Genomic DNA, 27,835 nt, shown 5'->3' on the forward strand with positions numbered 1-27,835 from the left:
CATCTGTGTGCTTCTTTCGGCTTCAGTACATCTGTGATTTCCATTGTTTTCTTTCATGGTATTTGTAAAAATTACTATTACTAGAATCTATCTATGCAAGTTGAAGGTTTTGGGCAGTTACCTCTCATGGCTTCGCAGAGAAATATTTTCTGACTATCTAGTCTGGGCTAAGAGAGAATGACGGGCCCAGCGTCATCCAACTCTCTTCCATGCCATAGATAGATAGATAGATGATAGATAGATAGATAGATAGATAGATAGATAGATAGATAGGGCAGGCAGGCAGGCAGGCAGAGCTGTATGTTATCTGACCTGGTAGTCTCTTATTCCAGTATATACCAACTCTGCTTGGTTTTGGAGATCAGTTTGGGTTAATTAAATGTTGGACTGATTATGTATGACCAGCTCCAAAAGTACATCAGGAGAATCAGCAGAGGAGACAATTGTAGGTAGGTAATTGGTTCAAGCCTTAAGCGCTCATGGAATGAGAAGACCTGGCCTGCGGAAGCCTACGATCCCCAGAGAAATGTGTGTTAAATTTAAATTTACCGACAAAAAAATTAAAGGGAGACTAGTATAGCTATTTCTCCCTTTAATTCTTTGTCGGTAAATTTAAATTTAACAAACAAACAGTCTTGTGAGGGCTCCTGGATTGAGGCTGAAAGGCGAAAGTGGAAGCGGGGTGCTCCGTCCCATATTTGGGGTAGACCAGGTCACCCTGGTAGACTGATCTCACCGGGGGAAAAAAACACTTAATCCCCAGAGAAAGTTAGAACATTCAGGCTCTCTTTGCTGCCATCGAGAGGCCGTCAGGATGTTTGCACTCTGCATCTTGTAGCCATTCTTCATTTGCTTTTGAATTTTGTGACCTGGGGGGAACTCGTTTTGCCCGAATTGTCTGCTCATGCTTGCGAGTATTTAGCCACCTTGTCCTTCATGGGCCTCTTTCTCAATTGTTTTTAATTTTGCCAAGCATCAGGGTCTTCTCCAATGACTCTTGGGACTTTGCGGCATAATTTGGAAATATTTTAAGCTTCAGCTTTCTCCTGACTGGTTCCAGGGAGAAGGCTGGCTTTGCTTCACCTAGAACTGAATTATTTAAAACTGTTGGACCAAGGTCTTCTCCACAGCTCTCTCTCCTCTCCTCTACTTCCACTGTTCTTTATTTGGCCGCTCTGCTGGTCCTGCCTGCACAACCAGTCGCAACAGTGGAAAAGCCATAGCCTTGATCACACCTCCCCCGTTGCAATTGGACGTGAGGGGGCTGTAATAACAGGACCTTGCAAATCTGGTTGTGGTCTCTCTCTTCCCCTTCTTACGCTGCAGTGAGTTAGGAAGGTGACTGAGCCTCTTCTCTTGTCTAGCTTGGACCTAAGATACGTTTTTTCCTCTGGTCCCTTTGTTAACGGAGGTTATATATCTTCAACAAAGTCTTCTACATTGCTTATGTGCTGGTGAGAATCCCTCTTTCAACATGGGTTTAAAAGAAAGGGTCTCTTACCCCAGGATGGTGTTGGGAGAGGAAGAATCTATTAAAGAGTGAGTAGCAGCTCGTGGTTTGATACCATTCCCCTATTTCTGGTTTTAAGCTCTGCTATGAATCGAGATTCGACCTCAGCTGGAGAGTCCCAACTTTTTAAAAACCTTTTTCCAACCGTGGGGTCCTTTGCGCTCCCTTGAACTTGGTGGCTTCCTTGCAGACGTTTCATTACCCAACTAGGGAATAGCCTCAGCGCTAGTGGTCTTCTTATTCCACCATCGGACAACGGGCAGAGACTTGGAGAGCGTGGATAAAATATCCGCATCCGACAGCTACTTCTCAGAGGTTGTACTCTCTCTTCAAGGAAAATAGCATCTCCTTGTCTCTCCTCTCTCACCCAAAAGTAAAATAAAATAAAAATCCTCGCACATTCCCAAAGAAAACACCCAAGGTAAAAAAAAAAAAAAAATCAAAAGACGCTTCCCAATTGAGTTCTCCTCGATTTTGAGAACTTGCAAGAGGAAACATCCGGCTTGTTTAAACCCAGTTCACAAGCCACCACCAAGGGCAGCTGCCAAGCAGACTTAAGATGCTGAGTCTGAAAAGAGGGTTAGGAATTCAGTAGCAGGGACTCCTGGCATGTGTGAATGGCAACCTGTTGCGTTCTCTCCAGTGCCTGGATGAAGGGAGGGAAGAGAGTCCTCCTTGTCAGCTCGGAATTAGCCATGCTGCATCCCAGAACTGATCAAGCTAAAAGCAAATCACCCTGACCAGGACAAGGGCCGGAGCACGCATGAGTTCTGCTATGCTCAACCCAAAGCTTTGGAGGGCGTGTAGCCACGCAACATGATGGTGCCCTGGAGAAGGCAGGCATTTTAATTTTTGATTTTTATTTTATTTTTTGCAACTTGATGCTTCCGAACTCTTAACTTAAGGACCGGAGGTCTCCTCCTGGGAAACTGCTGGAGGCGGGGACCAAAGAGGTGCGCCCACTCCCCCCTCCATTTCTCTTTCCCCCTCCCCACGTTTCCTTTTGTATGTGTGTGTTTCTGTGTTATTTCTTTCCCCCCCCCCACCTTAAAAATTAACCTCATTATTGGAGGGGTGAGGGGGTAGGGTAAATTGCACCCAAATGCAATTTATTCTGAGAAGCGTTACCTTCTCGTAATAAAAGGTGGGTTTTTCTTCTGGGGTTGCGGGGGGGGGGCAAAGAGAAGGGACTTCCAAAGCAAGGTGGGAGGCAACGGATTTGGGTACCAAGATCAGCGGCTGGGAAGAGGAGCAGAAAGAGAGCGAGAGATTCCCTTTCTCTTCCCCTCCCCCCCCCATTTTGATCAAACACCATTTTGATTAAAGGAGATAGGGAAAGGGGGTGTGTGCACCTTTTATTTTTTTTGGGGGGGGGGGAAGAGGGGCAGAGAGTAAGGAAAGGAGTCCAGATTGTAAACACAGGATACGCAACGGCGTCGTGCCCCCCCCCCTTCCCTGCAAGGACCTTTTTAAGATGGAGCATCAACGCCACTACAAATAGGTAAAAAATAATAATAATAATAAAAAGATCCTTGGTTTCTTGGATGGGGGTGGGTGGGTGAAGGAATGGCTGACCTGGGGGTGGGGAAGGGTGAAAGCCCATTTGTCAAAGCTCTCTAAAGCTCTTTTATTTTATTATTTTGATGGTGGTTCGTGGATGTCCCATTATTTCAAAAATGCTGGACTGGGTGGGGCTGAAGTGAGGGGGGGGGGAGAAAAGAGAGACAGTATGTAGGGAGGATGATGAAGATGGGGAGGGGGGGAAATAGCCCAGTTCTGAAAGGGGGTGGTGGTGGTAAGAAAAGCTTTGGTACTGACCCTTGAAGATGCTTGCCTCTCTGTATGGTCTATGGCTTGATTTGAGGGGGGGGAAAGCTATCCATTCCTTTTTATATTCTCCTCCTCCTCATTATTATTATTAACACACACACACACACACACACATAAACACACACACACGCTCGCACGCATCCCTCTGCCTGCATAATGCCCAAGGTGGATGCCCAAGATTTCATAACCTCCCCCTGGAAAAAAAAAATCTCCACATTAGGTTTGGGGCATTGTTTCTTCTATCAACCCCCTACACACACACACACACACACACACACACCTCCTTCTGGAAGACCCCCCCCCACTAGAATTAAGAAGCCAGGAAAACAGCAGAAGGCCGGTGAATCTCCCCTACGTGTTTTTTTTTGGGGGGGGTAGTTCCCCGCTCTTCCCCCCTCCCCAAGCTTTTGCAGTCCCTTTTTGAGGCAAGGGGCTTATGATGTCAGCCCGTCCCTTCTGCATTTTCTCAGGCTGATGCTCTCATTTTTTGCCCCCACCAAAAAGGAGGAGGAGGAGAGGGGGGGGGAAGAGAGGAAGAGGGGAGAGAGAGAGAGAGAGAGAGAGACACGAAAGGGGAGGGGAAATATTTATTCTCTCTCAACCCCCCCCCCCAACCTCCAAGACACACCACCTGCTTTGCACCAATCGCTTCCCGGTTTGGAAAGAGAGGCATTTTATTTTTTGGGGGGGCAAGCGATGCCAAGGGGGCTGCTTTCCTGCCTGCCCGGGCTTGGATGGCTTGTTTTAAACCTGGCCTGGCTCTGCTCCTCGCCCTGACGCGGTGGCGGCGGTCTCCCCAGGACGGTGCAGCGGCAAGAGAGGAGATGCTGGACCACCTGGCTCGCCCTGGGCACCTGGCTAAGCCCTCCAAGATGCTCCCTCCAGCCGGGGCAAAGGGAGAGAGATTGGCATAAGCCGAGGACGCAAGTTCAAGGAAGAAGCAAGATCCAGCTTGGGTGGTGGGGAAGGGAAGGGAAGGGAGGGAAGGCGGTGTGGGGGGGGCCCAGAAGCCGCCTGCGTTTTGTTATGCTTTGCAGGAGGAAGGGGGGGGCGATGAGGTTCCCCCCCTGCCAGAATTGCAGTTCAGGTTGAAGAGCTTCTATGCGGCCGTCTCTGACCTCTGCGCCGAAAGCTGGGACCCCTGGCTCTCGTTTTTCCTCTGGGGGAAGCGGCGGTGGGGGGGGGACGGCCTGCAGGAAAGTGACAGGGCGGCTGTCAGTTTCCCCGCGAGGTCCATGAATACGAACACCATGATATTTTTGATCCTGGGGGCTTCGGTTGTGATGGTAAGGATGTCTTTTATCTTCTTTCCTTCTTTTTCTCCCCCCCTCCACTTTCTTTCTTTTTTTGAGGGGGGGAGGTGTTGCTTTCCCCCTCCCCCTCCCCTTCCCAAGTCCCGGGCTTTTTCTGGTCAAGAACGGTCAACGCACGCATGACGGGTTGTGTTCCCATGTCAGGGATGCCCGTAACCTCCACAGGTATCGTTAAGAGGTTACGAATTGAAAGAGACACTGATGCTTTTATTAGCTTCGGGGGGGGGGGGGAGAGAAAAGGCATCACTTTCAGGGTAGTCCTTCCTTCCTTCCTTCCTTCCTTCCTTCCTTCCTTCCTTCCTTCCTTCCTTCCTTCCTTCCTTCCTTCCTTCCTTCCTTCCTTCCTTCCTCTAAAGGTGGGTCAGTCTGGTGGGTTTTGTTCTTGTTTTTTTTTAATTTTCCCAAGACCTGATCAAATGTTTTCTGGCCTCTTTCAGGCAATAGCATGTTTAATGGACATGAATGCTCTTCTTGACCGATTTCATAATTATATCTTACCGCATCTAAGAGGAGAAGACAGGGTCTGTCATTGCAACTGTGGAAGGTAAGCCCTACATTTAGCCCACTTGGGTCCTGCGGGTGGGGGTGGGGACGAGGGGGACCTGAGGGGAGGGGAGGGGAGGGGAGGGGAGGGGAAAGCGTGCCACTTTGAGACCTCTCTCTCAGATGAGAAGTGCAAGTGGCAGTTTTGGTTGAGTTTGAATCTGAAGGTTCTTGGCTGGTGCATTTGTTGGGCTGTACGATGGGCCTGCAAGGAAGGTCAGAGTTATAAAGCAGTGGGGGGGGGGGGAAGGAAGGGAGGAAGGAAGGAAGGGAGGGATGGACGGATGGATTTTGGCTGATTGCATGGATGTTTTTAGTGGCAAACGTCAGCCAGTGATGTCAAATGTTTGCCTATCACAGCAGCAGTTTGGATGGCTTTCAAAAGAGCTCTGAGCAAAACCAAGGCGTAGGGAAGAATAGGCTGTGGACGTTGGAGAGCCTACATCTGTAAGAGCAGTCTACCTTGTAGCAGGGAATCCGGAAGGGAAACGGGCGGGAAGGACGGTTGTCCTTGTTGCCCTGCCTTGAAAGTTTTCTCCCCAAGAGCCCCAGTAGAAAAGGGAAGGTAGAGAAAAAAATCTACCTGACCCAGCGGAACAGTTCCTCCATCTCTGCTAACGGTTTCTAGTCCACTTGGAAACCCCAACAGAGGCTCAGTAAACAAGTTTTATTTCTGAAGGTAGGTTGGCAATTGGCCTGGTCAGTAGATCACTTGGTGAGGATGCTGGGAAAGTGTGAGGTTTTCCTCATCTAGCATTCAGCTGCTCACTGGATGGCTTTGTGGCCACGGGTCAGCTGAGGCCTTGTGTTTCTTGGTGAGACAAAACAGTGGCCAATTTATCCCACAACTACAGCAACAAACCACTTTGCGTTTGTTTCCGAGCAAACCATTTCTGCTTAAGGAGGGGGACCAAACCGTGCCAGCTTGCTCAGAGGTTGCTACCTGCGGCCAGGTAGACTGTCCTTGCAGATGTAGGCTGTCAAACATCAACAAGATCTTAAAGCTGCCAAGATTGGCAAACATGGCCTAATAGGACATTTTAGTATTTGGATGCATTGATGGCTAACAGTTCCAGCAACTATCATTTCTTTAGTCCCGTTTCCCCCCCCCCCAGTCAAGGCTAAAATCACTTATTTACTTCCTAATTCCCTAAAGGACAGATCAAATGAACAGCTCCTTGTAACAAAACGCTGGTTCCAAGTTTGGTCTAGGTCTGTCCCTTGGCTGTCCTAATTGGTAGGGTTGTTGTGAGCTGAAAAGGTGAGGAGTGAAAAGAAAGGTGTGATGGAAATTGAAATAGATTCCAATGTTGGGGTGGGTAGACTTTTTCCTAGGGAAACATACAGTCTGTCGACTGAAATCTTTTAGGTCCTGTTCGAGTAGCAAATAAGATGCCCTTTTCTAAAGGAAAATTGGCCTGCCATGAGATGTACACCAGTTCTTGATTTTTCTCTCTCTCTATATTTATATATAGGTCCCATTGCTAGAATAACAGAGCTAAGAGGATTCGTTGCCATTTGCAAATGAATGGACGTTAAGACTGTTTGAATCCTGCAAACCGCCCTGAAATTGCTAAGATGAGCAGGATGTGTTTCACGCTGTCCTAAAATACTGTCATTTGCTGAAAATTGGGAAAGGGAGGATCAGATGGTGACAAGTGACTGAAGTACACACCACAGTGGCAAGAAAGGGCAGTTTTATTTAGCCTGTGTCCCCTTGACCAAGTCTAAATAGTTAGAGAATGAATTTAAGGCCATTCTTCCGTTCTCTGTCTTGGATTGTCAGTTTGTGTTGCTTTGATTGTGCGAGGGCAAAACATCTCTTTTGTTTTCTTGCCTTTTTTAAACTCTGGCCTTCCTGGCTGAAGACATAAATCCAGTTTATTCCTTTCTAGGGAAACTGGGAATTGAAGGTGGGCTGGTTTGCTGGCGGTTCGGATGTGAGAAACTCTTAGCTCGCTTCAGTTTCATATTTGAAATTCAGAGGGGCAGAAATGAGAAGACCTTACTTAGAGAGTGAAATATCAATGCAAACTTTTTTTTTTATGAAAAAAATGCAACTTTGCATCTTCTAAACTTACAAGCTCAACTTGCTTCAATTCCCAAGTCACAAGCCGCATGGGAATTTTGGAACTGTAATTCCAAAATTTGCAAAGGAAAAGAAGCAGGAGAAATGAATGAATGTTTTCACATAGTCCCAAGGCCTGGCTTGTAGGACACGGCACTTGGTTAATGAAGCAGAGGTAATCCTTGACTTACGATCATAATTCAGCCCAATATTTCTGTTGCTAAGCGAGGCAGTTATTAAGCTTCGGAAAGTCGCAAAAGGTGATTGCATGAAGCCAGGACACTGTGACGGTCATAAGTACAAGTCATTTTTCAAGCGCCTGGATTGTGATAGCGTGACCATGGGGATGCTGTGATGGTTGTGTGAAAGACAGTCATAAGTCACTTTTTCAAGTGCCATTGTAACCTCAGTCACTAAACGAACTGCCGTAAGTCAAGGACTACCCAGTTGCTTCTTATAGAGACAGATGATGATGGATTTTATGCAGATGGCGTGGCACTGGGTCAATCAAGACTACTTCTCCAGCCTCTGAACCAGGTCAGGAAACTGGGAGCTACTTGACTTCATAAGGTTCTCATTTTGCAAGTGAAAATCTTTTGCACAAAACAAAACAAACCAGCAGCAGACAGAAGTCCTGGGATCAGGACGGTAATTTTGTTGTGGAGCAGGAGGAACTTTGGAGTAATACAGTATTTAATCTCCAGAAAACCCTTTTACAGAAGTCCAAGACCTGAAGAGAAAGGAATTTTGGCTGGTCCCCAGGCAAAATCGGCTTTTAGTTCTCAGCTGTTCCAAAGATTTTTTGATGGTTGCCATTTTAAAAAAAACTGGTTTGAGTTGACATTGTTGCCAGTGTCATACATTCAACTGTCTGAATAGTTTGGGCTGTAACTGGCTCGCGTGTGGGAATTGCTGTCCAAGAGATCATCTGCAAACATCTGGCTGTCCACAGCTCTGCAAGACATGGCTCTGGATGGACCGCAGGATGTTCTGCATTGCAAAGCACGCCCCTTGAACACCAATGGCTAAGTGGTCATCAGATCAAAGAATCTTATGATTCTTCTTGAATAATGTATTATTCTTAACTGAGACGATCCCCTGAATCAAAGGTTTAGCCCATAGCTATGTCAAGGTCAAAGCAGGATTTTCTCCTGGATTAAGGAGAACCTCAACCAAGTGGATGCCTCCAATGGTGGCATCCATCCTCAGTTTGCTGTAGTTCCATATTGGTTTCCAGTTAGGGGAATACTGGAAGCCATGCTCCAACACTGGAAGTTTTTAAGAAGAAATTGGACATTGTCTGAATAGTTTCCTGCCTAAGCAGGGGATTAGACTAGAAGACTAGAAGATCTCTTCCAGTTCTGTCATCCTATCCTATCCTATCCTATCCTATCCTATCCTATCCTATCCTATCCTATCCTATCCTATCCTATCCTATCCTATCCTATCCTATCCTATCCTATCCTATCCTATCCTTATTATCCTGAAAGATATTTGCCAAGGACAGCAAACCAAACGTTTCTCTGTCATAAAACTGTGATGTTCTCTTCTTCCCTCATATCCACTTGTCTCTCCTTAATTCGACCACTTAGGCATCACATTCATTATGTCATCCCGTACGATGGAGACCAGACGGTGGTTGATTCTTCCGAGAACTACTTTGTGACTGACAACGTCACCAAGCAAGAAATTGATCTGATGCTGGGACTCTTGTTGGGATTCTGTATAAGCTGGTTTCTTGTGTGGATGGACGGATTGCTCCATTATGCCGTACGAGCATGGCGGACGAGCCGACGGTATGGTAAGTGGAAATCAAGTCAACGTGCAAAGGTTTTTTTTCAAATGATTGCTGGCTTTGGTGAGGGAAGTTGCAAGTATGGCGAATGTTTCAACCTGAGGTCAACAGCTAGAGGCCCAGAGGTTCAATCTACTTGGGGGGAAAATTCCCAGGAGAGTTTTTAATCCTATGGACCTAATAAAACATGTTGATAGTAAATTCTAGACCGAGCAAATAATGGATTTTTTTCCATGCAATCTGCTTCTCCGAGATGAATGGAATTAATTTATGGAGTTTACTGGGCTCTTTTCTCCAGAAAATAGTTCCTTGTTTTGGAAGACAGCTGTATATGTTTTTGGAACAATGGGTCACAGTGTGGGAGGCAAAAGAACCTGATTTATTTTATTTAGGGAATGTACATGCCACCTCTTTCCTTAAAAAGGTCTGGGTGGGCTATAAAGATAAAATAACAGGGTATATAAAAGCAACATTTATCAGCATACCTGATACAAGGAGAAACTAAAACTCAATACAAACTGCATTGGACAGTTTTTGAAGAATCCTTATTTTGGGAGTAGAACAGCCAAACAGTTAGCTACCTGGACTTTCACATCCAGCAGCTAAATGAACTTTCCATTATTATTATTATTATTTGTTATACTGTTGGAGAGTTTTTCTTACCCCAGTATTCAAACAGGGAACTGAGGCAGACTGCCCCCTCCTGTTGTGCTGCATTGAAAACAGACAACAGCTTTGCAGCCCCAAATTGCTTATATGTAGGTGCCTCATTTGAAAGAGGCAAACTCGCTTTTGTCAGATCTATACTGTTAATATGTGCTTGAAAGGTTTTTTTTTTCCCTTTCCCCAATTGCTTTCGGCCTAGAAGCATGCCTAATTCCAGTGCCGTTCTGGTTTGATTGAAACTACCTTCGTGTCTGGTTCTCATGTAGGAGGTTTAAGTGTGCCCACATTATAAAACTGGAACATTTTGTATGGAAGGAAACAATTGTGGGAACAATTGTCCACGCCCAGATATTTTGTTTGCAGGAAGAGAGAAAGCCATTGCAGGTAGTCGTTCAGCTACAGTCATTCCTCAGCCATTCGTTTAACAACCATTCAAAGTTACAACAGCCCTGAAAAAAAGCGACCGACGAGCGGTCCTTATATTTACAACCGCGGCAGCGTCCTCTGAATCGCCTGATCAAAATTTGGCCGTTTGTCCACAACGGTCGCAGCACCCCAGATTCACAAGATCTCGCTATTTGCAACCTTCCCAGAAGACTTTTGAGAAGTCAGGTCAACGGGGCAAGCCAGATTCACTTAGCAACTGCATGGTTCACTTAACAACACAGTGATATGCTTAATAACCGTGGCAAAAAAAGGTCGTAAAATGGGGCACGACTTACTTAAATCAACCCCTTTGCTTAGCAAAGGGAAATTCTGGTCCCCGTTGCGATCGTAAGTCGAGGACAAACTGTACGGAAATTTAGAAGTCCTGTACTTTTAAAGTATGGGGTAGTATAAGCTAGGAGTAAGGAATCCTGGCTTCTCGTGGCGTTCAGCCAGGGATATTTCGAATCATAGTTCAATAGCATGTAAAAGACACTAACTTAGCTCGGTTGGGACACTGTCCATGGTGCTGTCTCATCAGTCAGAAGATTTTAAAATGAGATTCGGTAAATTCATAAAGGAGGAAAAAAAATAGAATGTTTCTTTGTTAATGATAGATAATTCTTCTAAAAACTGAACTTGGATGCTTTGCGGCACCAGCTATTAGAAAATCCCAACCGGAAGCTTTCTTTTTGTTTTGTGGCTTCTTCAACGTCGTTTGGAGTGGCCAGACTCTTCTCGAAACAGAACCGTGGGCCCCAAACCCTCAAACGGGTTTGCCCACCTCTGTTGGAAGTCCTGTTGGGGGGAAAGTAGGAATCTCTTGTTTCCATCATGCTGAGTCACATTTTTTTTTGTTTCTCTCTCCTTTCCCAGACAATTCATGGTCTTGGTTTCCCAAATTTTGTAACTTCAAGGAGTTCCGGAAACGCCATCATAGCCAATATGACGAAGCCGCAGGGAACATGGTGCACATCAAACAGAAATTGTATCATAATGGGCACCCCAGCCCAAGACACCTTTAAGGAAACCCGGGACTGATCAGTGGTCTACTGAACATGCCTTTTGCTGTCTACCAAGGGGAGATGTCCAGCTGCTTACTCCTTGGTGGACACCACTTAAAGAAACCCTCTTAGTTCCACCAACAGTGTGTCTGCAGAATTCTCTGCGCCCAGATAATGCACAATTCCCCCCCGTCCTGGATCCAAGGCTTACGAGACATTGCACTGTGGTTACCATTTGACTGGTGGACCTGTACATATGACAAAACGAGACAAACCGCCCAGCCCAGAAAGAGCGCGAGAGAAAATTTGCATTACGCTTTCAAAGCCCTCACTTCTTTTGGTGACGATAGCAACGGCAGTATCTTTTTCTCCCTGTTGCGTTTTCTTTGTTGATTTGGAAGTTTTGTTTGTCGTCGTCCAAGGTCTTTGTAGATGAAATTTGGCCAGATGTTGCCCTGTTTAGCCTTCAAGTACTTCTGAATCTCTCGTTCCCAATTCTATCTGACCCTTCCATCCACTCGATCCCTTATTAAGGTTCTTCGCTGTGCTCCGAGATCTCATTTCTAATCTAGATTTGGTTTGGATTTTAGATGACCCGGCAGGTACAGTGCGTCATCCTTTTAAGGACCCGCTTCTGTTGTTTTATGAGTTGAGAAATAGCTTGGCTTTCTCCAGCCTCCACTTCTGCTTTGCTTTCTTTCCGAATCGGAACCTAAGGAGGTTCTTCCCTCCAACCTGCCTGAAGAAACAGATAGCTCCATTCTGACATGCAAAATCTGCAACCACCAGGCTAAATGTTGCCATCTGTGGGCTGGAGTGAACGGTCTTCCAGGAAACACCAATCCAAAAGGTCTGCCCTGAGAAATTTGGTTGAGCAGGTCATGAGTGAAAATAGGCCTATTTAAGGTCCCTTTGGTCTCATCCATTGATCCTGTGAGTGTTTCATCCAGGTGTCTCTTGGCAAGACAGAAAGGCTTAGTTAAGACTTGTTTAGTTTGGTGCTGTGTTGATGATGCTCGGTATAATTGCTTCAGAGAGGTCATCCTTTTTAAAGAAGTTGGAGAAGGCCAAGTTGGTTTCTTCCCAGGGATGGCCCCTTCCGTGCATTCCACGTTCGTAGGTTCTTCTGCGCAACAGGCATCCTAAGGTCTTCACGATCTGCCTCACGTTCCACATCCCATCAGCCTCAGTAAGCATTGCCCGTGATGAGGCAGGAGGGAGGTTATGACCCAGAAGTATCTGGAGATCTCTCAATTCGTCTATCCCACACCCGGAACCATCTGAATGATGGGCAATTGTCCTCTTGGCACCTCAATCCTGTTGCATTGACAAGACCATCTACCTCAGAAAATGAACTGGGCAGCGGCTTCAGTGAAGGGAGGGCCAAAGGGCATTTCAACTGGGAATCAACCCGGTTCCAGGGTTCCACCAAGTGGACCCACACGCGGCGCTTCAGCAGGAGGCTAGGGTGTTGAGCGGCTGCTGGGGTTCGTCAGCCACGCAGGTCAGCACAAATGCAACCCTCAGTTGCGGTTTATTCAATAAATCGCGGCGATGCAAGCTAGAGTTTAGCGTGACCCAGAACGATAAATCTTCACATTGTCATCCCCAAGACGAATAATCTCTCCTGTCTCCCTGGGCATTAAGGCTCACACTGGCTGAAATCATTATTGACGGTTAAAGTGCACATTTCTTACGATCCAGACGCAGAACATGCTGGCTTTTCAAAAGAGGCAGATTTCTGTTAAGGTGTTCCTCCATGTAGGAAAGGACGACATCTGGAAAGAGTTAAGGCAGGTAGAAATCATGCCAACCATATCTGTTAAGCCTCTGTCTGTTCTGCAACTCTTAAAAGCAGCCGCCCCGCCCCACCTTTTTAAGCTGACGTTGGAGAACCCTTTCTTTTTATTTCCTTGTTACAAAGCCAGATGTTGCCCAACATTTGTCTACAAGTCTACCCTGCCCATCTGAACATCAACGTTAGGTGGCTTATAACTCTTCTTCCTTTTACTACTAATACAGTGGATTTGCATGCATGAATTAGGGCATAGACACCAGTGCTAAACGTAGTTGTATCAGATACGATGTCATCGTGCTAATTGGGGGGAATTTGTGGGGACCAGTTCTGAAAGAGAGCCCAGCATGGTGGGGTTCAAGAAGACCAAGCTGAGTTTGTTCTACCAACCAGGCCCGGGGCGGGGCGGGGCGGGGGGGACATGGAGACGAAGCAGATCTTAGTTGGGGTGGGGAAAGCAAGTTTTAGTTTAGGACTTCCATGCTGCATTGTTCTTGGAGACTAGTATATATGAGGGGTTCAGGAGGGGGAAGGCACATAAGCTGGAGTCCTCCGTGGCTTGGTTCAATCCCCAGATAGCATGCTCAATGGTGAGGCATCAGGGCAGATCAGAAGATCAAACAGGGCACCCGGTTGCCAACTTTTCTGACCGTAGGATCTGCAAGATCTTTTCTAAAGCGACAAGAGACCCTGACTTGTCATGTTGAGTTAACCTGTGGTTCTGGTTGGCTGGATGACTGTGTGGTACGAACCCAGCCACTTACGGTTTAATCAGTAAAACTTTATTCCACTAGCCATGGCTTAGGGCTTCGCATGAACCCAGCTTGTGGTCAAAGCCCATTGAATTCAGTGGCCTAAATCTAGACACATTTTCTTTGGAACAGAGGCGACTGACCAACACTAGTGCATGTCAAATGAGTTTTTATTACTTTTTTTTCCATTAGCAGATTTTATGTTTGAAAAACAGCATTCCCAATTTGTTTTACTGTTACGCAGAGAATTTTTTTTTAAAAAAATTGGGACAGACCCCTCTGTAGGAAAATACTGACAATGTCTGTGATTATTCTATTGTTTGATTGCAATGTCCGTGTGATTAAAAGGAAAAATTTAACAACTTCACCAAGAACCCAAAATGAAAGATGAGAAATTTACTGGTAACCACGCTAATCGTTATGTTTCATTTGCTAATATTTGTTAACAACTGTGTCTGTGTGTGTGTGTGTGAGAGAGAGAGAGGGGGGGGTATGTTTAAACAAGCATTTTTGGAAATGCTTGAATGTTCCACAATTGCGCTTTGTATACTTTTGTCATCCAAATATTTTCCATGAGATATTTAAACCATGAAGTTCAGGTAGTTTACTCCATTAATTAGATTCTTTTGAGGTGGGGTGCAAGGGTAGACTGGCAACAATGCTTGTATACCGCATCAGAAATGGTTAAAAAGAAAAATTCTTGGTTCTTAACTTTGTAAAATAGTTCTCCATCCATCCCATTTGATTTAGGCAAAGCTGAGAGATAAACGTCTTCTAAGAAGCCTTTCAAAAATGGCTGACACTCTGCTTTTAATTTTATAGTCTAAAAGACACGTCACAAAAGGAAAACAAGTGGGGAGGGAGAAAGGGAGGAATAGGCCCGGAGGTAGCCAGCTGGTGTAGAAAGAGTTTGGGAAGCTTTGATGGAATGAATGTTTTAAACCAAGAGAAGCTTTATGAGGCAACATCCATCTTTATTTTTTCTTGCTCTTCCTTCTTGGTACAGATACTATTGAATCGGTTGGTTAAAATTGTGGAGCAGAGACGACAAGCTGTAGAACTAATTAAATCAGTTAAGTTTAAATTGCTAGTTAAGGAACCAATGAGAGATAAGCTTTGCAACTGCAGGTTTTATGGAAATAAGCCGCCTTATTAGAGGACCGGAAAAGAAACCAGCATTCTGTGATCTTTCAGCCACGATAGCAGCCGAGTGCGATCAAGATATACCATTTTTTTTACATGGGAAAGGGCGGAGAGCTGGTACAGACAAGCCTCAATCTGAGTTTTGTAAAGGTAAACCCTGCCCTGCTCTTTTTATTCTTGGAAACAGTCACTGCACCGTTTGCCAATCTGAGGCTCTCTGGGCAGGCAAGACTATACCTCTTATTAGCCCCAGCCAGTGTGGCCCAAGTCTGAGTGTATGGCACATCAGAACGCAATGCTATGCAGCAAGCATACATTCATTCCAGATTTGTAAAGTTTGTCATTGTTGCAGAAAAAAAAAAGGTTTCTGCAGACACAAAGGCAAACCTCGTAGAAAGGTAGCGGGCTGTGGAGTTGTGGAGGACGCGGGAGGGAGGCAGATTTGTTCGACTTACAATCGTTAACTGAGCCCAGCATTTCTGTCGCTAAGTGAGATGTCTGTTAAAAGAATTTGTTTAAATGCCCCATTTTACCTCTTGCTTCAGTTGTTAAGTCAATCGCTGCAACGGTTCAGTTGGTAACACACGGCGGTTAAGTGAATCCGGCTTTCCCCCACTGACTTTGCCTGTCAGAAGGTCGCAAAAAAGGAGATCTTTCGTTTTTTTATTTTTATATATATATATATTTAAAATATCCAGCTCTTCTTTCCTAAAGCAGAGGGGGTGTGCTGCTGTTAGCAGATGCCCTAGTTTTGAGAACTGCAAGAGATCAGACTGCTGAGCAAAGCAAGGTCTCCCTCCCTCGCAGATTGGGCCCAGAAGAAAATGAAGAAGATGGAAGATGAGAACAGTGGCTACCACACAGCCCCAGGGGGGAAAAGGTTTTTTGTTGTTGTTCTGCATATAAAATTAACAGCCAAATTGGTTGCTTTAAACCTTTTTTTTTTGCTAGAAATAGCAATAGCACTTAGACTTATATTCCACTTAACAGTGCTTTACAGCCCTCTCTTGAGCGTTTTAGGGTCAGCCTATGGCCCCCAACAATCTGGGTCATTTTCCCGATCTCGGAAGGATGGAAGGCTGAGTCAAACTTGAGCCGGTGAGATTCGAACAGAAGTAGCCTGCACCACCGTGGCTCTTGAAACTCTTGAACACCCAGCGAAAGGAAAATCCTTTTGCTTCTAAGGCATCTCTTCCAACTTAAACCTTTCCTAGAAATATCTGGCAGGTGGCAATATGTTTCATTTATTTATAAAATTAATATGCTGCCCCGTATCCCTGCCAAGTGAGCCTTGGGCAGCTTCGACTGCAGGGCCCTCCGCTGAATGAAATCGTCCCCTTTGATCGTCCAAAACTAGGACACAAGCAGCAGCTCCAAACCAATGAAACCCGGATACAAAGAGTTAAGGCTGTTAACCTTTGGCAAAGGAATTCTCTTTTTTAATATATTGTTTCATGTGATACAGACCCATTTGCTCATAATTATTCCAGGAGTCCGCTTTAAAAAAAAAAAGAATCAAGGAAATGGTTCCTGAACCCAGAACCCCAGCCTCCTTCGAGAAGCGGGGCTTTCGATTTCTCTCCTCGGCATGATTCCAGCGGCACAAGGCCTTCGCCCTCATCTCTGAATCCCACCCAAAGGTCTCTCTCAGCCCCTTTTCGGAGGCCCTTCACGCAGTCTTCCCCAGTGTAAGCGGCAGTGGTCGGCTCTTGCCTGCCTCCATGCCTTCGGCTTTTAGCCACTCCATCTTCTGTCTGTGCTGCTGAACTGCATCCGCTACTCGGGTATCAATCATGGCTTCTGTCAGGACACCATCCTCCGAGGCGTAGGCTGCAGCCTGGGGAAGAAAAGAGAGGATGATGAATCCCAGTTTGAAGTTTACAGGTAATCCTCAACTTGCCACACTTCATTTAGTGACTGATCGAAGTTACAACGGCACTGGGGGAAAAAAAACCTCACTTGTGGCTACTTTTTCACCCTTACGACCGTTGCAGCATCCCCATGGTCACGTGATTTACATTTGTATGCTTGGCAACTGGCTGCCAGAACGATAAAAGGTTCCGGAGACCGATATCTAAACAACGCTCTGCAAACTTTTCCGGCGCTCAATGAAAAGAAACGTCTTGCTGGTTCTTAGCGAGACCGCAAAGACTTTGTGGTTCCTTCCCGTTCCACAAAACTCTCATCGCTAGGCTCAGGATGATGGGATAGGCCATCCAAAGGGGGTCTTCGGAGCCTTACCTGCCAAGCCACCGCAAGCTGCGAGATCTCCCGCCCAGACATGCCTTCCGTCAGCTTGGCAATTTCCGAGCATTTTTTCCCATAATCAAACTGGGCCAGTTTTAGGCGCCTGGGTGCAAAAAAAAAAAAAGGCAGATGAATCAGCTACAGTATGAAAACATTTGTCCCCCTCTCCCCTCAATTCGTTTTGTTTTTAATTTTCTACTCGGTGGGATATCAGAGCATGTTGGCCGCATGAAGAAGGAGACAAGACCGTTCTGCCTGTTCAGTTTCTCATTCACAAGCCCTAACTTGGGGTTGTGGTCTCCAAGCTTCCTATTTCCCCTGGCGCTTCCTCATTTGGGGTGAAAAACACTTTGCGCATTGCCACCCAGTGTCAAGAGGCAAAGAATCAGGATTTGTTATTATTTGGTTAACATTACACCGGCGCCAGATAAGAATCAACGGAGTTCAGGAGGGGCTGGACTTGGGAGGCTTGTGGGAACGCAGTGACCCTAAGCTGGTGACACGCTTCACTCCACCCCCACCAGCTCTGCCTGCTCTTCTTCTACACCCAGGTGTGAAGTCCTCCATTTACTACAGTTCATTTAGTGACTGAAGTTACGACGTCACTGAAAAAAGTGACTCGTGACTTTCCCCCCCCCCCCACACACGACCACTGCAGCATAGCCCCGTCCGTGGTCACAGGATCAATATTTGGATGCTTGGCAATTGGCTCATATTTATGACGGTTGCAAGGTCCCGGGACACTTCTGCGACCTTCTGGAACTGTGCAGCGATTCGCTTAACAACTCTAGCAAGGAAAGTCGCAAAATGGGGCAAAACTCACTTATTAACAAGCGTCTCGCTTGGCAAAAGAAATTTTGGGCTCAAAAGTTTTCTGGTCGTTAAGTGGAGGACTACCTGTATTCGAATCAGCAGTGGACTTGGAAAAGGGCCGACCCAACCTGCGGTCCCCTTTTCTGGCTCCCGGCCCCTCCGTCTCTAAACGATTCGCAACCAAGAAAAATATCGGGATCTCTACTAACTGTTTGCCCTCGGTGGCTGGCTGGAGAATGTGCTTGTCGAAATACATGCGGACCAATCTCTCCCGTTCTTCCAAACCTGGCAGCTGGAAGTGGACCATCTCATCAATCCGGTCGTTGATGGCCCAATCAAACTGCTCCGGCTGGTTGCTTGCTAAAACCAGCATGAACCTGAAAGGTAAGAGAGGACTTGAGAGGTTGGGGGGGGGGTGGGGGGAGGGCAAAACCGCCGTTCTCGAGCCGATTGGCAGATTATCAACCTTTGCAGGGCCTTGTTGCAAAGTTTCTATTTTTTTTCTCCTCCTTGTGAGGATAACATTGGAGGGAAAGGTCACCATTAAGCGGTACTATCACCTTACGGGATCTTGAAACTATCCCTCTGTGGATGCTAGGTAGGCTGGCATCACGGTTCCTTTAATGGCAGGAAGCTGAGGCACATCCCGTCCTTTGATTTTTTTATGGCTGTTCTCTCGTGTCTCAATTCCCCGGGCCCCGTTTGACAATGGCACACTTGTTCTGTTTTGCTTCTTCTTTGTTTTTTAAGGCTGCTGCTGATGACAATGCTTTTGGCTTAATGGTGCATTATGAATCGAAATGGGTTTTTGGATGGCAAAGATTGCAGCAGGAGGCAGCACTTGATGATTCAGCACTTTTTGGGATAATTGCAATTTAACATTCAATTCCGAGGGGCCCCTTTTAGAGACCTCACCCCCCCCACCCCCACCCCGGATAAGTTATGGCTCCCGCCGGTCTTTCCCACAATTAAAGGGGACAATTTAACCCGTTATGGACATGCGGTTTTTCCAACTACGGATCAAGATTCTCCTTGTTGTTTTCCTCTTAAGAACTCTCCTAGGTTGGCAACTGGCATCCTGGATGGAGGGTGGGCGCCAAACCTATCCTGGTTGTTTTAAATGAAAATCCAAACTCTTAAGAGGAGTTGTATGATTAATAATAAAAAAGCAGGCTGCGTGAACTCATAGGGACAAAGCTAGAGTTTTAAAAGAATTATAATATTCCTTAAGACTTAAGTGTTCTTTTCTACAATGCCTTGCAGAAGATCTGTCGCAAACTTTGGATCATTTAACAGCTCAGAAAATAGTTTAATTTCATTAAATTTATATGCTGCCCCTCTTACTATCTAGTGACTCTTGGGTTTAGATGTACATACAGAGCTGTAAGTCAAGAGTCTTAATTTGGACCTCTGGTGGCGAGCAGGATCAGCACTCCTTGGAATCTTCTCCGGGAATAACTGAGCTGTCCCTAGCAAGAGCTGTCCAAGCTCCACGATTCCCAGCCAGTGGGACTGATTAAAATCCCGCAAAACTTTGGTATTAACGGAGCAAAGGCAGGGTGGCCATTATAGAAGTTGTAGTGGATCCTGCGCTAATCAGTGAGTGGACAAGATGACCTTTAGGGACAGTTCACCCTCTAGGATTCTGGGATACATTTGTGGGTTGTCTACATCTGGTTTAAGGCAGATCTCTCTCCCATTCAGAGACAGGGTTCTCTCTCATTCTCTGCATCTTCTTGGAGAGAAGATCAACCCGACAAACCCGACATAATTCTGATTATACAGTAACTGAACTGATCTTCTGGAAGGCTAGTCAGGCTGGCGGGGGAATTCTGGGCGTTGATGTCCACACACATCTTTGAAGCTGTCAAGATTGAGAAGCACCGCTTAGAAGCATCCTTTACTTGATTGCGTCGGGAACTCTCTTACTTGCTGCTGTGCTGTCCTGTCCTGTGAAGGAAAGCATTGAGTGTCGCTCGGAGGTCCTCGCTGATTTTTTCCTGCCAGGATAAGCAAACTCAGGTGTCAAAAGTTGAGAAACACCAGTCGGCCCAAATTAAAATCCAATCCCTGCTCTCCTTTCCTACAAGTATCTCTCTCTGCTCCTTCTTTCTGCTTTCTATCATTTCCAAGCCTGTGAGGATGGCAGACGATGATGCCTCATTTCAGCCCTGAGCTACAATTCTCCTTTTTTTTTAAAAAAACCACTGCTTTCTAGGACCTTATTCGCACCCTTAAATATATTCGAAGGTTTCAATCATGTCCCCCCCCCTTTCCTTTCTAGGCTTTACATATTCAATTCTTCCCATCTCTCCTGATACGAGATCCTGGCTCTCTTCTCGTGATCTCCCCATTTACTCCTGGACCAGAAAAACCAACTTGAGCCGTTTGGAGTCCCTTAATGAGGCTAGGCGGAAGGAGTGGGGGCGCTTTTGCAAACTGCAATATTTTATTAACAAACGGGCTCACTAATCAAATTAAAACGAGGAGGTTTTTGACCAACCCAGCAGTATCCAGGATGATGGGAGAAACAGATTTACCGTTGCTCTTTTCCGCAGGAATGCATCAGCTTCATCCACGAACAGCAAGAGGCTGGAAAGGGAATGTATCAAACGCTAAAAATTTTACAAAACCCACAATAAGGAGCTGAAGATTTTGTCTGGAAAGCTTCCTGGGTATAGATAAATGTGGGTGTCCGGTTGTGAAATTCATGCGGAAGGCCCTCTTTCCCCACCCCCCGGCTCACACTCTGAATTTTAGGCCCCAGACAAGAGATTGGCGAAGGGCTGGTGGAAATAATCACAATGAATCTGGGTCCCTAAACACCACTCCAAAGGAGTTTGTTGGGCAGACTTCAAAATGTGTCTTTTTTTAAAAGCAGAAGATTTGTCTTCCCCACCCCCTGCATCCTTCTATTTAAAGAGGGAGGTGAAAAGCAAGGTGCAAAATGAAGACACTGGGTGATAAAATGTGGCAGAGCATCACGGCGGACAATGAGAGCGTGTGCAAGCCAGAATGGATCAAAGGACAAGCGTGTTACCTATTAGTGCCACCAATCTGAACTCGTTCCCTGTTCCTCCTTTACTTGCTCCCCTCGTGAGATCAAAAGCTCCTGATATCCATTCCGAAGCCAACTTACCCTCTCCGGCTTGTGTTGGCCCAGTCAAAAACTTTGTGCATGGCAGTCACGCCTTCACGCCCCATAGGGGCCACATCACCGCCCGTCATGATGGCGTAATCCATGCCAGAATGCATGGCTAATTTCTAGAAAGGAAAAGAGAGTTGAAGAACAAAGGTCGACTTGGTGAAGGTCATAAGTATTTCGGAGCATCTAGTATGAAAACCCACTATGGACTTTTTGGGACCCCCCCCAAAAAAGAGAGAACTTAATGATTTGTGGGTTTGAGGATTGCAGAAGATAATAGTCCCCCTTCCCCCCACCACAGATCCCCAAAGCCAGAAGCGTTGGGGAACTCTGGACTAGCAGAGCTCCATGATTCCTTCCAATTCTTTTTCTCTTATATTAGCCTGGAATCAAAGCACAACCAGGTCAATAACCCTCTTGGGACAGAACGATGATAAAACTGGGGTGCTACCTTGGCAAAAAGGGTCTTCCCTGTCCCTGGAGGCCCATACATGAGGATATTACGATACAGGCTTCTGTTATTCCTTGTGTTCCGGGTCGCAATGGCTATGTCTCGCACCCGCTCCTCCAGCTTTGGCTGCAAAGAAAGGGACACAACACCCCGCAAACAACATTAAAGCTCAGCAGGTGAAAAGTTCAGTTCTGGGTATTTCCTGACCCTGCACCGTGTTTTCAAAATGGCCAATCTTTTTTTTTAAACCCTCATTAAAGCAGCCATTATTCACACATCTTTTGGTCACAGGCACGTATACAGAGCTACACTGGGCTAGGGATTAAGGCACCAGGCTAGAAAGCAAGGCACCGTGAGTTCAAGTCCTGCCTTAGCCTCAAAAGCCAGCTGGATGACTTTGTGCCAGCCACTCTCTCTCTCTCTCTGTCTAACCCACCTCACAGGGTTGTTGTGGAAAATAGGAGGAAGGAGGTGTGTTGGACAGGTTAGCCCCACCTTGAGTTATTTGCAAAAAAAATAACAAAAGGCAGGCTACAAATAAATAACTAAAGAGGATGGAGTTTTGATCATGTGGTTGGTAGTTTTGACCCGCAATTAATGAATATGCCCAATGCCAGTGGCTCCATTCCGGTATAGCTATCAAGGATAACTGTTCACTCACATTGAGGACGACCCCTTCCAAAGCATCCTGGGCCTTGCTGGTCAGTCGCCTGCCAACCTAGAAAACCAAGCAGACAGGAGAAATGATCCTCTACAGAGAAGGTGGGGATAATCTGAACACAGGTATGTCTGTCTGAGCTGTTAAAGAGACAACAAACGACAACTGATCAAGGGGAAAGATATGAGAATGACCCCAAGGAATCCCACCTTAATTCTGTCTTGATGGGCTGAGAGAAATTCTGGCAGGCCATCGGTCCTTCAGAGTAGACCAAACGTGGAAACCAAAGACACACAAGCTAAGGCTATTTCTATTCGAAGTTTGTAGTAGCCAAATCTTGTCAGTCTGATTGGGGCTTAGCTGGCGATTCCTTCTACCCATTGCAACGGGCTTTGAAGATTCCCTTCTCATACCCAGCAAGGTGGCCTGTCTAGAATGCGGTGTGTTTCCTCCCTCGGCCTAACTGAAAAGGCAGAACGTTTTACCTGGATGGGATGCTTGAACGCTTCGAGGACGGTAATACGGGAGGTTTCTCTCACCAGCGAAGGCTTGCCCAGCCGAGCTTCGATGTACCGCCCAGCCACAGCGGTGGCGTTTTTGGCACTGTAGATGCCAACGGCCAGCAGAGTCAGCCCTGCCACCTGCCGAGAATCGGAAAAGAGTTGCTTTCAGATCTTTTTTTTTTCCTCCCCAACCACGCGTATAATTCGAACCGTGCGGGGATTATTTTTTTTAAGGAACAAACCCTGGGAGGGATTCTGAAGAAAGAATTTTTTTTTTCTCCTTGAACCGCAAAACCTGTTGGCTTGGCTCAGTGTGTGAATAAACTGCGATTTATCTGCATCTGTTTCCCTTTGGTGGCATGCCCAGGCTGTGTTGGAAGATGTATTGACCAACCTCGGGATTTGCCTTAAGCCCTGGCAAAAACTTAACCCTTGCATTGGTCTCTAAAAATCAGTCCAGAAGAGAGATGGGGCGGTCTCTTAAATTTGATACGTGGCTTACCGTGGCTGTTACTTTATCCCAGTCAGTAACAAAGGCACGGAAACCTTCCCCAAACAGGGTCCCAGCTGTCCTAAAGAGAAAAAAGAGCAAACCCTTTTTAAAAGTGGCACATCCTGACATCCATTTGCAAACCTGTAACCTAATAACGTTACTGTGTTTATTCGCTAAGGGTCACGATTTCCAAGGATGGAATTGATTTTTCTTTCCTTTTTCTCCCTCTCCACATTCTCTTTTCCTCTGCTCATTTTGCCACCGCTGCCTAGTCTTCCACAAACCTGCCCGTTTTCACGCTTCTAAGCAAACGTACTTGAGGGAATCCAAGACAGTCTGACGGTGCTCGGCGGCTTTTAGCCGGATTTGTTCCCGGATGAGATCCGCGTTCTCTCGCTCCGCCCTGGCGCGAGCCTGGGCTTCTGCCTCGATCCGCAGCATCTCGTTCTTGTGTCGCAGTTCCATCTCGCGCTCCACCGTCGCTACAAAGGAAGCCGAGAACTTAAATCAATGGGAAAACAGTCATCCGGGGTCGCAACGGCCTTCCGAATTTCACCGGCCGATGCAGCCACTGGCAAAGGATTGCGAGATTCTGGGGGAGACGGGCGCTGTAGTTCAACCTCCTTTCCCAAAGACCACTTAGGTAGAGCGTTGTTCTTTCGTGCTGGGGGCGGAGCAGGGGATTTGCTCCTCCCACCCAGAAACGAGAAGCTACAGAAAGTTGCCTCTGCATGCTAGCTGAGGAATTCTGGGAATTGAAGTCCACACCTCATCATAAAGATGCCAAGGCTGACGTAGCAGATAGCAGGGAGGGAAAACACCTATTTTTACCTCTGAATTTGCCTTTCTCAAAAATCTACCCACCATTCCCCGTATTTCCTGGTTATTTTCTTCCAACTTATCCTGTTCCTTAGGGATTCTTCGCCCTTCCCTTTAATATTTTCTCCAGCCCCCCTATTTGCATCTCAACTCTTAAAGGCCTTCTGGCAGACCTGAAGGAATCTGTCCCTTTGACACCGTCCCCTACCTCTCCTCATGGCTTCCTGCTTCTGAACCGATTCTTCTTGCTTCCTCAAATTATCTTCGTTAAGGAGTTGCTGGGGGAGAAGAACAGAATTCAGTCTGCGGACAACTGGGAAAGCACTGGGCTTAAAAGAACTTGATCCTTGGTTTCTATTTCCCCATAAAAACAGCAGCGGCATATTTTCCAATGTCCAACTACTGGGTATGTTTTCCCCCCACCTTGTTTACAGTGCAGGCCATCGCCTCCCTTTCCTTCCCTCCCTTTCCTCACAAAAGGCTTTTAACTAACCCAGGCGAAGGATCTGTGAAAGCAGCATTCCTATTTATTAAGTAATTCTTAACCCACTGCCCCACCCCTCGGAGGTACCGAGAAGTAGATGGTTCCCCCTCTGCGATCTCAATCTTCCCTCCCCACGTTTAAGAAACGGGACCCCACCTGCTGTCGTAACTGGTCCTCGTAACGTTGCCGGGCTAATTTGTCCTGGTACTGGGCTCTCTTTAAGATAAAAACAGACATAGGGGAAATTGAGTGACACTTAAAAGAGGAAAGCGAGACAACTCTTAAGACAGGAAAGACTGCAACCCCACTCGAGCTGAATTTAATACCGAAATAAATCTATTTCCCTGATATATGTTACTGAGGATTGAACCTGGGATGGCTTTCCTGCAAAGCAGCAGCTATGCTGCTCGGCTGTGGGGAAACGACCACGGTTAATAGTAATGCTTATTAGGTCAATTCTTCCTTCCCCCAGATGGACTTGCTAATTAAATTTAAGCTTTGGAGGCACAGAAGATCATTGGGGGAAGCCGATCTGCTTGGGGTAAACCTCTGCAGAGGTAGGGAAGGAGTGGCAGAAGCTGGGGCTGGAATTAAAAGAGGGATCACTTTAGAATCTTTTGCCACAAGCAAAAGCAGTCCAACCTTCCCCCCCCCCCCCCACACACTTGAATTCCAGTGATCCTTAGATAAGGATCTAACCAAGTGCTGGCCATTGAGAATGTTTTCCTGTGCACAGGCACGAGTAGCAACAAATCAGCATAATTGGACCTTCACGTATGGATCTGATCTTTCATGCCCGACAGGTTGCATGCCTTTGATGGAAAAAAAAGGAGGGCTCGCTCCCAAGCGTTGGGTTTCAGCCCGAAGCATTTTAAAGTTCAACAGGGGATTCCAAGGATGCTCTGACAGGTGACCGGACAAGCGGTCCTCTACACAGACAGTAAGAGAGCTGCCAGGGGTTCAGGAATGGGGATCCTGCTCATGCCAAGTGTGAAATACGGCTCTGGGTAGAGCACTTTATTCATCTGGTCATTTTAACTTTACACGGTTCAGTAAATAGTAAAACAGCCAAGTTACCGCTTGTTGTTGCCTTGTCTCTTCATTAAGAGTTTTCCTCCTCTCATCCGCTTGTATCCGGACTTGCTCGTTCTTCAACTGTTCTATGGCAGCTTCGTATTCCTAGGGATGAGGAGAAAAATCAGTCAGGAATTATAGCACAAACCTGCGGGAAGATACGTTCATCTCCAGCTTTTTCATACAAGAAATTCTGTTAAGTTCCCCAACTGAAAAGAAAAAGGGGGGAAAAAAAGGCATGGACTTGGATCACGGGGATCTTAAAAGTGCCCTAGGGAAAATTTGATCTAATAATAGCCACTTGCAACATCAAGATGAGAATTTTTACAAATAACACGGTGAGAGAAGGGACCTCCTGATTGAGCAAGAAATCCTGTACCATTTCAGACAAATGTCTGCCCAATCTCTTCTTAAAAACCTCCATGGAGCACCCACAACTTCTGGAGGCAAGCTGTTCCACTGGTTAATTGTTCTCAACGTTAGGAAATTTCCCCTTAGTTCTAGCTCCTTCTCTCCTTTATTAAGTTTCCATCCATTCTTCTTGTCCTGTCTTCAGATGCTTTGGAGAATAGGTGGAGCCCCTCTTCTCTGTGGCAGCCCCTCAAATATTGGAACACTGCTCTGATGTCTCCCCTAAGTCTATGTTTTCACTAGACTAGCCATACCCAATTCTTGCAATTGTTCTACGTATGTTTTAGCTTCCAGGCTCCTAATTATCATTGCTGCTCTTCACTGCACTCTTTCTAGAGCCTCATCATCAAATGATCAAGCAAAACGGAGGGGGGAGAAGGGGAATCAACTGAACTGTTATGTTTTGCTCACCTTTACTTTAGACTGCTGCTCCAGCTGTAGTGTCTGTTCCTGTAGCTGAGCTAAGCCTAGGGCTTCTTTGGCATGTCCTGAAAAGAAAATATTGCCCATCAGTTGTTTTCCATCGTTCAAAAAAATAATTCTTACAAACCACTCCACCCAACAGTGATTTTGTCCATGATAATTTGTTGCAATTCTGGTTGCCCAATGGTTAAGCTGTATGCAGGTAAACCCTGCTACAAATGACACAAGGTTGTCCGAACCAGAGATTCTGGCTCGTGCATTGTAGAAGGAAGAAAAATAAAAAAGGATGCTCTTTTTTGGTTTAAATTTCGGCTGCTCCTAAAAATACATAAGAGTTAAAAACTCTTTCGGCCAGCCCTTCCTGGCTTTGCTTTCAGGGGCAAAAGCCACGCTAGAAGCTGAAGAAAATCACATGGGAGCTAGAAGGTCAAAGGTCATTGGTGACGGTGTTCTCACGTGCCAAGAGCTTCAGTTCAAACAGTCTTCGACTTACGACAGTTCGTTTAGTGACTGTTCGAAGTTATAACAGCACTGAAGCAAAGGACTTAGGATCAGTTTTCTCACGTACCATGGCCACAGGATCAAAGTTCGGGCGCTAGGCTCATATTTACGACGGTCGCAGTGTCCCAGGGTCACGTGATCGATCGATCCCCTTTTGTGACCTTCTGACAAGCACGGTCAATGGGGAAGCCGGACAAATTTTGGCCTCTACTGTAGTCGTAGGTCGAGGACTACCTTGTAGTCGCCATTCAAAGCTCAGAATAAGAATAGAGCTGGAAAGGGACCCTTGGAGGTCTTCTAGTCCAGCCCCCCCCCCTGCTCAACCAGCCACGAAGATCCACTGAGCTTTTCCTCGGGGCCAATTCCTGTTCCGTCGCGCCCCACCGAAAGCTTTCCTCGGGACCAGATCCAGGAGGGGGTGCCTAGCCAAAGGATCCCTGTCAATCTAGTCACGGGATCCAGTGGATCTCCTCCCCGCAGGGGCTCCAGGCAAGAGATCCCGCCACTCCCCCCTCCGACTCACGGGAAGCGTCGAGCTCTCGGGCGGCCTTGGCAGCGCGCTCCAGGCCGGTGGGATCGAAGTTGCTCCATTTGTCCTTGGGGCGGCTCCCCTCGCCCGTCCCTTCTTTCGATCCCCCGCCGGGCGGAGGCGGCAGGGGAGGTAGCCCGGCTCCGGGGCCCGCGTCCCCGCCACCGCCGCCGCCGCCGCCGCGGTTCAGCCCGAAGAGCCACGACATCTTCCCTCCCAGGCGCAGCCCAACCGGCAAGTTGCGAATCCCCACTCAACACACACGTGGACCCCCTGCCGCCGGTTCTGCGCAGGCGCCGGCCCGCCTCTTCCGTTCCCCGCCGCTGCTCATTGGCGAAAAAGCTCAGCGGAGCCATAGAGTCGCGCTGTCGTAGAGGGCAGAGCGAGCCAATAACCTCCCCTTGTCTTCTTCCCGCCCCCACCTCAGTCACGTGCGTGA

The 27,835-nt window shown here is 46.7% G+C and overlaps 2 protein-coding genes across 2 annotated transcripts; one reads left to right on the forward strand and one right to left on the reverse strand.

Annotated features, from left to right (window-relative positions):
• The first annotated feature begins 4,544 nt into the window (after nucleotides 1-4,544).
• On the forward strand, nucleotides 4,545-14,101 carry TMEM240 (transmembrane protein 240). Its single transcript, XM_081341584.1, has 4 exons — nucleotides 4,545-4,626; nucleotides 5,091-5,197; nucleotides 8,857-9,065; nucleotides 11,028-14,101. Exons 1-4 carry the CDS (start codon nucleotides 4,576-4,578, stop codon nucleotides 11,174-11,176), a joined length of 516 nt encoding a protein of 171 aa, XP_081197710.1. The 5' UTR covers nucleotides 4,545-4,575; the 3' UTR covers nucleotides 11,177-14,101.
• Nucleotides 14,102-16,166: 2,065 nt separating this feature from the next.
• Nucleotides 16,167-27,807, reverse strand: LOC308675899 (ATPase family AAA domain-containing protein 3-like). Its single transcript, XM_081341522.1, has 16 exons — nucleotides 27,391-27,807; nucleotides 26,355-26,431; nucleotides 25,536-25,637; nucleotides 24,615-24,674; nucleotides 24,183-24,252; nucleotides 23,472-23,637; nucleotides 23,165-23,234; nucleotides 22,645-22,800; nucleotides 22,163-22,219; nucleotides 21,502-21,627; nucleotides 21,045-21,169; nucleotides 20,446-20,497; nucleotides 19,835-19,905; nucleotides 18,115-18,282; nucleotides 17,087-17,195; nucleotides 16,167-16,682 (listed from the first exon to the last, which is right to left on the reverse strand). The coding sequence occupies exons 1-16, from the start codon at nucleotides 27,602-27,604 to the stop codon at nucleotides 16,515-16,517; spliced, it is 1,791 nt and encodes a 596-aa protein (XP_081197648.1). The 5' UTR covers nucleotides 27,605-27,807; the 3' UTR covers nucleotides 16,167-16,514.
• Between the last annotated feature and the right edge of the window lie 28 nt (nucleotides 27,808-27,835).

Source organism: Vipera berus (genome assembly GCF_964194415.1).
Source record: "Vipera berus genome assembly, chromosome: 17".
In the NCBI taxonomy this organism is placed as follows: domain Eukaryota; kingdom Metazoa; phylum Chordata; class Lepidosauria; order Squamata; family Viperidae; genus Vipera; species Vipera berus.